Source organism: Pinus tabuliformis, chromosome Q (genome assembly GCF_031772625.1).
Source record: "Pinus tabuliformis cultivar Carrire ecotype Pingquan chromosome Q, CPIR1, whole genome shotgun sequence".
NCBI lineage: Eukaryota > Viridiplantae > Streptophyta > Pinopsida > Pinales > Pinaceae > Pinus > Pinus tabuliformis.
This window is the reverse complement of record NC_142296.1, coordinates 987,256,256-987,267,551: the sequence shown is the minus strand read 5'-3', so window position 1 is coordinate 987,267,551 and position 11,296 is coordinate 987,256,256. Positions and strand designations below refer to the sequence as shown.

Below are 11,296 nucleotides of genomic sequence, written 5' to 3'. Positions count from 1 at the left end.
CATGGGCAAGGGATTAGGAAAATTGTTGTCAAGGTGGAGTTTGTTGGTAATTGACAACTAATTAATGTAAATTTGGGTAAATTGTATTAGTTATTGACAAGTTAGTTTCATACCAAATCAGTAGTTATGTAACTGAGGAGGCTCATATATAAAACTAATGAATGCATGAACTATTGTAACGAAGAATCATTTATTGATTTAATAGAGATTCCAATCCCTTGCCCTGTGGATGTTTCCTTGACACCCTGTCAAGGTTTTTACCACGTAAATCCTGAGTTTTACTTGTGTGGTTGTATTCAGTTTCATTTTCTTTTCTTGTTTAATAACCTCTTTTAACTACAAAATCAAAGTACTAGAATAAATATACCAAAGAAAGGATCAAAGCATACTACATTATAAATTTTTAAATTTGACAACAATTCCTCAGCTGAAGAAATACCATAGTATAGCTCACCAGCATCAATGAAGCGTGAGCAATATAAACCCAAATTCAAAATAAAAAATTTCAATCTACAATATTCAAGTATGTTAATGCATCCTTGGTCTTTGTTTCTAAAAATCAACGATGGCTTGAGGACTCAGATCCTACAGCTAGCAGCTGGAGCACATAGCAAAACAGCGTGTTAGAAAGATGGTAACAGACCTTCAATTTATGTCCCAATAAAGCTAAATTTTAGCACCATAAAAAAATCGATTTTGCCTTACCACAATAGACAAACTGGTTAAAATCTAATGAAACTCGACCCTGTCCAGTGGTGTCAAAACTTGTGAACAAATTCCTGAAATAGTAAGGTATAATCATTGTTATCTTCGGTACTATGATATGCACCGTAAAACAGAAACCAGAATGTGCATATGATAAGCATATGAAACAAACTGCTGGCAGGTAACCAATGCATTTGCATGTTCATGAATAGTGATCAATGACTTTGCATTCTTTCAATCTTTTTTTAGCAATTAACATTTGCATGCATTCTATCCAAGTCAATTCCACATTACAAGTAAATCAAAATTCAGAATATTCGTATTGTTCTATCACCAATCACATATTTTCAAAATTGTTTGATCTTTACTCATCTTTTATCCCTGACAATACTAAAAACAACAAAAGCACAATTCACTTTGTGAGATAAAGTGTCTTTTCAAACAAAGGGAAATATAGTCAAAGAAGCAGCATTTGTTTTCTTCATTTCCACATTAATGTATCATTTACTGAAGGATAAAATAAAATAATTGAAATACTGTCAAAATTCAAGCTAGCATTAATAAATAAATCACAATGTGTGAGCCCAAAATGCCAAAGAGAGCATAGAATAAAAGGACTCTACCAATTGCAAACATTATCCTTCTTACCCTACTCTATAGCAAGAAGATGCAATACTAAATGAAATCAAAGAGCCAATGTGTTAGCTTTCCAGGTTACTCCATAAGTGTTTACACCATCCTTGGAGGCTTCATGTGATGTGGGGTGCATGGTGAGTTGATTACCCTTAACTGGGCTATGATGGACATACACATTGGAGCTAGGTTGTTCATGGAATTCCAGGCCTTGACTTGATGTATATGTGGCACACTTCCTTGGAGTGTTGGGGACCTAGATGACATGATGTTAAGCCCTATATAAGCCCCATGTTAACTCTATAACCCCTCATTAAGCCCTAGATATTGGGTGGTTACATTTTTATTGTTATATTGTTATGTAGGCTAGAACCCCTAATGGTACTCTTTTATTATAATTGCACCCCCTTGTCTCCTATATAAATAGTAAAGAGACAGTCTTAGAATCGTCAAATATTGTCTCGTACATTGTATTGATTGTAAAAGGAGGTTTCGCCTTTGAAGAGGACTGTAATTACTCGTTTCTTATAAGTCTTTAGGCACAAAGATCATAACATTTGGAAATAGAGCTTATGATCCTCAGATTTTTCTGCTTCAAATGGGTCATTGTGGCATTTTTGCTATAAATTTTTTTCTAGGAGGTTTCATACGGTGAAACTTGGAGAAGATTGAGAAGATATCTTGGGCAATCTCTGGTTCAAGTTTCAAATTCCAGTTTGCTAGATTTTCGGAGATATGTTCCAAGGAAGTAAAGGTTTCTGAATGTTCCTAAAATCTGTGACAAACATATTAGTTTAGGATTTTTGCTATAACTTTTTTTTTTGTGAGGGTATCGAACCGTGAAACTTGGACCACGTTGAGGCTAAATCATGGTGAAGTTTGAACCTATGGTTCAAATTACAGATCTTGGTTTGCTATATTTTCGAAGTAATGTTCCAAGGAAGTTAGGGTTTCTATATTCTCTGCAAATCAGTCTCAAACGTGACAGTTTGGAATTTTTGCTATAACTTTTTTTTCTGTAAGGCTTCAAAAGTGAAACTTGGACAATATTAAGGAAAAATCTTGGGGAATAGCTAGTACCATTTTTAGAATTTGGTTTGCTAAACTTTCAAATTTATACCCTATGGAGATTAGAGTTTGTGAATAGTCATGAAATAAATTATAAACAGGTCAGCTTGGTATTTTTTTCTATATCTTTTTGTCTGGGAATTTTCAGATTGTGAAATCTTCAGGAATTTCAGGAGACATACAGAAGTACCTCAGGTACAAGTCTCATAATTATATTTGAAGAATTGGACACGTGGCACGCAATACAAGTTTGCTCATGGGAAGAGGCCAAAGAATCATCAAGTTTTTGGAAAGTTATTATATTTTTCAGTTGGCACATCAAATTTAGTTCACACCTGTGGAATTGCAGAAAATACATATCATAGTATTACAAAACAATTTTTCAGATCTAAAAGGCCTCAAATCTCATAGATATATCAATAAAGCTTCAGCCATTTTAATATTATTTAAATTAAGGTACGTAACTTACTAGTGACCTAATGGTTGATTAGAAGATCCTTTTTATTGGTGACTGAAATTTGTGATAAATAGGAGTACTGTTATTATTTTCCAAAATGCCTCTAAAGAAAACTACTACACCAATTAAATCTACTAAAGGCTCATCCTTGACTCATGAAAAATGTGAATACTTAGAATTTAGGTTATCTCAATCAATGTTGCACGACTCGTACTTGTCACGGCATTGACTCATCGACTGGGGAACGACCCTTATAAGAGTCATCAAAATACAAAAAAACTTAAAATATGGTAAATTTTAAGCACAAAAAAGAAACTAGTGACAACTCCAATCCTTATAAATTATAAAAACCACAATATATGCAATAACTCATAACATCATCTCATATCTATAAAAGTACAACATAACATATTTGATTTTTGTAAGCAAAACATTTAGATACTAAATAAGAAAATGACTCATGATTCCATAATTAGAATAAAAAATGTCAGCAAGTTCAAAATTCAAATACATATGTCATAAATGATAAATGATTGTCTCATAACAATCTTGAGTCTCATCACTCATGGACAACGGCACCTACAATAAGCCCTAGTGGAGCTAGTGGTAACATCGGAAGGCTGAAGCAACTGTGAGAAGGTGTATTTGGAGTCTCCATTTGAGATGGCAAACTAGAGAGATCCGTAGTCTCTTCATCAAGTCAACTCAAATCAGGGGTCTTCTCCTCCACAACCCAATCAGACTCTAAATCAATAGTATCCAATAAAATAGGATCTGTATCCTTTGGTTGAACTTGTTTTGTGAGCATTTGAAGGTTGTAGTAGATGAAAACCAACTTCTCCAACCACTCATGCTCCAACATGTTTCTCTTTTTGTTGTGGATGTGCTCAAACACTGACCAATTGCGCTCACAAGAAGAAGCACTACAGGGTTGACTCAGAGCTTTGATGACGAATTCTTGTAATTGTGGTGCCTCAGTGCCACAATCTATCCAAAAATGAGCTGTAAAAAAATAACAACAAAGATTATCAGTTTGCAATTTCAAACATATAAAAGAGAACTAGCAAAATTACAAGCTAAGTTCTAACAATTTGCACTTACAAGGCATTTTCTTTTCCTTGAGATGTTGGCTTGAGTTGAATCCAAACATGCCATATGCTCCTTGTACATATCTCGTTGTATGTTGATTTTGTCCTGAATATCTTGATCCAGGAACATCTTCTCAATGCATATCATGACACCTCTCATCACCTCAGAATCTCTTTGAATGCTAGACCCCTCATTATAGAATAAGCTCGGATTGAGATATGCTCTTGTTGCATGCAATGGTGAATGTAGTTGCCTGTCCCACCTAGAATCAATAATTTGCCATATAGGGAGATATTTAGGTTCATTTCCCTTATAGAAAGTCTTGATGGCCTCTTTGGCCCTGTCCATGCCCTCATAAATATATCCCATTGCAGGTTTCTCTCCATCCATCAATCTCAAGAATTTCACAAGGGGCTCAGTGAAGCTGACAATCTCAGTGACTTTGTCCCACATACTATCACCAAAGATAGATGCTTTCACAAACAATGTTTCTGGTTTTGTGCTATCTTTCCAAAATACCCATTGTTGGCTACAAAACATTCTTCTCAAAGCTTGGTACTCATACAAAAGGCTTTGGAGGGAAAGAAAGTTTGTAGCAAACCGTGTGATAGCTGAGTGACTAAGCTCACCCTGTGTGAATTCCCTCATAAGGTTCAACACCCAAGCATGATTATAAATATACTCGGTAATTTTCTTGCATTCTTGCACAACATCTTGCACCCACTCCAACTTCCCAATGTCCTCTAGCATCAAGTCTATGCAATGGGAAGCACATGGAGTCCAAAAAATGGTGGGATATTTGGCACAAAGCAACCTTCCAGCTGCCACATAATTTGCAGCATTGTCCATGATTACTTGGACAACATTTGCAACCCCAACTTTCTCCACCACATCAGCCAACAATGAAAAAACCAAATGTGCATCTTTTACATTTGCAAATGCATCAATGGATTTTAGGAACATGGTTCTTTTAGGGCAAGCTACAACAAAATTTATTATTGTTCTACCCCTCTGATCTATCCACCCATTAGACATAATTGTACAACCTGTAAAATTCCATGAGCTTTTAATGCTTTCCAATTGTTCCTTGACACACTCAAGCTCCTCATCTAGCTCTTTACCCCTAAGTGCTTTATAAGATGGGGCTTTGTATCCAGGGCCAACACTTGCAATGACATCCACCATGGGCTGATAAAAATAAGACTTTGCATAGTTGAATGAAAGATTGTTATGGTACCAAAATCTCCTCACTGCCATATCTGCCTCCTTCCTCTTCTTTTCATTAAAACTCTCCAAGGTTGGTTGAGATCCTGGAGTTGTACAAGAACTGAAGAAAGAAGAGGTTATACTCCTGTTTGCCACAACACTTGAAGAGGAGTTACCAATACCTGGACTTTGAAACTATGTTTCACTCTGAGATGAAGCTCTACCTATCCCAACAATCTCATCCTTCCTTCTTGCCCTTTTAGAATTTTCTTCTTTAATGGATTCCAAAGCAGCTATCATTTTAGTAGTGACTTCATCAGGGAAACTTTGACAACATCTCACACCATTCCCGGGAATTCTGGCTAGGTGGTATTTCATCCTGTTTATCCCTACATGCATTGTGGCATTGCAATAATTGCACTTATTATGGTGGTCATTACCGACAATGATTCGTTGAGCATGTGCCCATTTCAGATCAAGAGACTGTCTAGAACCCTTTGGTGGCATGGTGATAAAATCTGGAAGGAAAAAAATGGTTTTTAAATGTTTTTAAACTTTTTTGGCCCTGTGGCTAAGTTTATCAACCACACAGGGTCGTTGTGTGGCTGAGAAACTCAGCCCGCAGGCCCTCTAGGTGGTATTTCATCCTGTTTATGCCCGGATGCATTGTGGCATTACAATAATTGCACTTATTATGGTGGTCATTACCAACAATCATTCATTGACCATGTGCCCATGCCATTTCACGAGACTGTCTAGAACCCTTTGGTGGCATGGTGACAAAATCTGGAAGAAATTTTTTTTTTTGGGGGGGTTTAAATTTTTTTGGCCTTGTGGCTGAGTTTCTCAACCACACAGGGCCGATGTGTGGCTGAGAAACTCGGCCACAGGGCCTGCCCCAAACCGCAGGCCCTGTCGCTGAGTTTCTCAACCACACAGCGGCCCTGTCAAGCAACCCCAAACATAAAAATTTAAAAAAAAATTGCAAACATAAAAAACAAAAAAACAAAAAAAAAAACAAAAAAAACAAAAAAACAAAAAAACAAAATTGAATACATGGAAAACATTCAAACAAGGTTCATGAAACCTACCTGAAGTTGAGACTGATCCGATGAAGCCTCCTTTAGCCTCCTCCAAGAGCTCCTTCAACCTCCTTTAGCTTCACCGCTCAACACTCGTACAAATTAGCTAAACACTCAAATGACAAGTGAATGAGAAATGGAAGGGAGAGAGGTGCTTATAAAGCAATTTTTTCCCTCCAATTTCCCTTTCCCTCCACCTCATTTCCAAAAAAGAAAAATTCTGAAGATTTTGTGCCTTTTGAGGCTCGACAGGTCCTATACGGGTCCGATGAGGATCTAATAGGCTGCCTGCGAGTTCTATGCGGGTGACCCAACCCAGTATAAGACCCATGCAGACCCACGGGTCTTATGCGGGTCATGCTTCACTAATCTCAATTAGAGAAGAAAGTTAATGAAATAGATGGTAGTATGTTAAAAAAATGGATTTATCAGGTTCTCAAGAAAAGCTTGAAAAGAGAAATGGAAAAGAAGGTGAATGAAAATAAGGAAGGAATTGAAAATAAGATGAATGAAAATAAGGAAAAAATAAAAAAAGAAAATGAATGAAAATAAGAAAGAAAGGCTAAATTTCAATGAAGATATACAAAAATCCATCAAGGAATAAATCAAAGAATTACAAAACAATCTATTAAAAATCTCCCTAAAAGGTGTCGAAATTCTATAGCATGTGCAGTAGAATACAATTTTCTGAGCTGATAATTAATTCCTAATGATTTTCAAACAATGTTTCTCATGCCACTAATATCATTGAGTAATTACACAGAAAATCTTAAATGTAAATGCAACGGATGTTGATTTTTGTGTAGCATCGGGAGGTATTCCCACATGCCAAATAGGTCTCCAAGTCGACCTAATAAAATTAAAATTAAAATTTATTTTTGGGGTACCAAGTCAGCCCAACTCATGAAAGGGTGTGTCCCTTGGGTTAATTTACCCCCATTTGACTAGTATATATAGATGATGTGACATCTCATTTTCTCCACCATGCAAGTGAGTTTTTTCTTCATCTTTCTGAGGTCTCTTGGACAACCGCACGTGTGGAGAAAAGGAGGATGAGTTGACTATTTGACTGAGCTACATCTCTCTCTGTTTGACCAAGTTTGACCTAAGTTGACTGAACTGTTTAGGGCCGAGTTTGACCAAAGTTGACCGAGCTACAAGAGGGCCACACATGCGCAGGAATTTGATTGTAGTTGATCGCATAAGCTGTAGGCCAAAGCTTGACTGCAGGGTAACTGTTTGACCAGTGTTGACGTCCAAGCATTTTGGCTGGTTTGACCAATACTGACTCGCTGTTATTTTGACAAGATTTTTACTAGTATTTGGATTTGTACTCGGCACATATTTCTAGAAAAATTGGATTTGTAAACCTTGTTGAAGAATATTTTTTCCTAAAGAAAAGTCGTTTGGTTTTCTCCCAAGGTTAGGTTTCCCAGGGTAAAAATATTGTCTCTTGTGCATGGTTGTCTTTCTATGATCCTTATTGTTTCCGCTACATTTACTGTTGATATTTTTTGTGTATAATTGCTCAATGATATTAGTGCCATGAGATAAATTGATTGAAAATGATTAGGTGGTAATTAATAAAATAGAAAATTGTTTTCTACCACTCACCTTGTAGAAAATTCAACAGCGGAAACAATAAAGATCATAGAAATATAACCATGCACAATAGACAATATTTTTCACTTGGGAAACCCAATCCAGGAGAAAAGCCAACAATATTTTCTTAAGGAGAAATTGTCTTTTCAACAAGGTTTACAAATCAGAATTTGTCTAGAAATTTGAGCCAATATTACAAGTCAAATCACCAATCAAACCTAGTCAAAATAGTTTCCAGTCAATGTTGGTCAACCCAGTCAATAGTCAACTTGATCAACGTTGGTCAAACTGCAGCTTGTGGTCAAACTCACACATGCGGCTAGTCAAACTATGATCAAATGCAACTGTATAAATTATAGTCAACATTGGTCAACTGTGGTTGTATGAATTTCGATCAATGTTGGTGAAAGTCTATGGTCAAACCCTCACACGTGCGGTTATATGGAACAATCAACTCACTAGTCAAATTTGGTCAAACCTTCACACATGCGACCTCCAAAAGAGAGATAGAAAGATGAAAGATGAACACATTTCTTCCTTAGTTGAATTTCTCTTCCACTAGAAAAGATGAATGAGCTTGCTATGTTGATGAGTGTCTCCTCACATGCACGTCTATTTATATAGAGCTCTAATGTTGAGTCGACCCACAAAAAGCCCATTCACTTATTGAGCATACATTACAACTCAACAATAGACTAGAATTGTTTATTCCACTGGTGGGTGAAAAACCCCATTAAATAAACAAAGAAAACCCGCACTATAAAAAATAGATCACTCCATCCTGGAGCAGGCAATGCAAGTATTGTGGGCCAATCTCCCAGGGCCAAACACCAAGGCTAATGGGAGAAAGACTGCCCCTAGCTAAATTAGCATGGCCCCATGGGTGAATGTATCATTCACCCCTAGTGAAATCAGCATGACCCTGTGGGAGAATGTCTACCTAATGCTGCAAACTGTAAAAACATCAACAAAAGGGATGTAGAAATCCAAGGAAACAAGGAACATAAGAAGAAGCATGGTTTTGAGAACCAATCTCCTATGGGGAGTGTACAATCACAATTGGAGAGCACAAATATTGAATTGCAAAACCATAATCATGAATTTTCAATCCAAGATCCACATCATCAAGGCTTCAAGCCACCACCAAGGAACTACTATATTACGAAGATTGATACGAGGAATTTTGATGGTAATGATCCTGTAACATGGATATTTCAGATGGAACAATACATTGATCTACAGCGAATGGCATCTTTACAAAAGGTAAATATTACATCCATGTTTTTAAAAGAAGATCAACATGTATGGTATTAATGGCTTTGTGAAAGGAAAATGATTCTGATATATCTCGGTCCATTTTTACAAAGGAATTGATAGCATGCTATGGGCATATTAAGAGAAATACATTCTTCAGTCAATGAGTATATCTTCGACAAAAAGGTCCAGTTACAGAGCACATTTGACAATTCCAAAAGTTGAGTCTCAAAGTAAATGATATGTTAGGATAATTTGTTAGACCTATTCATGGGAACTTTAAAGGAAAGCATCCAACATGAGATTCATCTCTTTGAACCTAAATCTCTAAAGCATGTTTTCAATCTAGCAAGGAAAGTTGAAAGTAAAAATATGGCCATTAAAAAATCGATCACTAATAACTATAGCAAAGATCATGCTCCCTCTCTTAAACCAACAAGGTTAACTCCTCAACAAATAAAAGAAAGAAGAGCAAAGGGACTGTTTCAATTGTGACAACAAGTATAGTAAGGGACATAAATTCCATGAGAAGAAGTTATTCTACATACACTGTGAAGATGAAGAAGATCAAGAAGTGGAAACTTCACCAGATCTAGAGCTAGAAGAGACTACTCTAATAATCTCTTTTCATGAATTAGCCAGCCTCAGTACTCAACAAACCCTCAAGATAGAAGGATATATCAAAAAGAAAAAGGTAACGATATTGATTGATTTAGGTAGGTACCCACAACTTCATCAATTACAAACTGGCAAAACTTCTCAATTGCTTTATTTATCCAACACCAAAATTTCAAGTGATTGCAGATGGAGGTGCCATCACTTCTTCAAGGAAGTGCCATAGTATTAAGCTCAATATGGGGTAGTATTTTTTGGAAAGTCCCATGATTGCAATACAAATAGGTGGTGTTGATATTGTATTAGGGGTCCAATTGTTACAACCATTGGGAATAGTGACCTTTAATTTTCAAGATCTTTTCATAAGACTTACCCCAGAAGGAAAGGAAATTGAGCTTAGAATCCGAGGGAAACCCTCTAAAGTGATAAGCTCTAATGGAATTACAAACTTACTCAAAAAGGGGCACCATGTTCACTAAATGGTCAAATGTTGATATCATCTATGTCAGGAGATTTCCATAAAGATGTCAACAATAATCCCAAGGCATTTGGATTAATGCCTAAGGGTCCTCCACCTAATCAAGATCATGACCATGTTATTCATTTGCAGCTAGGAAGTGTACTAGAGATAAATGAAGAAGGGAAAATCATACTAGAAGAAGAAACAATCCTTGAAACAAGGATTAAGCAGCCTAGTAACCCAACAATTATGGAGTATATCATCAAACAAAAGAACCTACCAGTGGAAGAGATGACATGGGAAGATGACTTATTCTTGTAGAATCAATAACAGTTAGTCAAGTGTTGAGGAAAACACTTGTTTGAAGAGGAGGGGCATGTTAAGCCTTATATAAGCCCCATGTTAACCCTATAACCCCTTATTAAGCCCTAGATATTGAGTGATTACATTTTTTTTGTTTAGTAGGCTCGAATCCCTTATGGTCCCATTTTATATAATTGTACCCCATTTCTCCCATATATATAGCGAGGAGACGTAGTCTTAGAATCATCAAATATTGTCTTGTACATTGTATTCATAATTTCATTGTAAAAGGAGGTTTTCACCTCGAAGAGGACTGTAATTATTGGTTTATTATCTCATTTTAGGCGCAAGTATCATAACACATGATAACTTTCTTCACAGGGTGCACACTTGGAGAGAGGTTGTTTGCTTGCTTGGGAGGATGACTTCCCTTGGAGGAGTGTTAGGCATCTTGGAGAGGGAGTTGAACCCTAGATGACATGAGGAGAGTTGGTTGCTTGTATGGAGGATTGTACTTGACTTTAAGACATGTGGATTGGGGAGTGATCATGTAGTTGTGGTGGACTAGAGGTAGCATTGGAGCTTTGAAGGACTTTAGAGAAGCACTGGACCTGTATTGAGGAGCATTCAATGTTGGAGCTTTGTTTGTTGAACATGCATGCCTTGGATCTTGACATATATGATGTGTTACTTAGAGTTGGAGCACTTCACATGTGGACACCTATCTTGTGTAAGGCTAGGTTGCTTATTGTGGACTAGGTCCATTTTGTATTGCCAACTTCCCTCACTTTCCATATAGATAAAGGGAGGAGAGAGTCACTT

The 11,296-nt window shown here is 36.7% G+C and overlaps 1 protein-coding gene across 1 annotated transcript in view; it reads right to left on the bottom strand.

Annotated features, from left to right (window-relative positions):
- Positions 1 to 364: 364 nt before the first annotated feature.
- Positions 365 to 11,296, bottom strand: part of LOC149222796 (uncharacterized) — a 339,999-nt gene continuing 329,067 nt past the window's right edge. Inside the window, exons 9-10 of the mRNA XM_089383170.1 lie at positions 706 to 779; positions 365 to 598 (exon numbers count right to left, since the gene is read on the bottom strand). Coding sequence (XP_089239296.1) covers positions 579 to 598; positions 706 to 779 — 94 coding nt within the window. The 3' untranslated portion in view covers positions 365 to 578. The remainder of the gene's footprint in view (positions 599 to 705; positions 780 to 11,296) is intronic.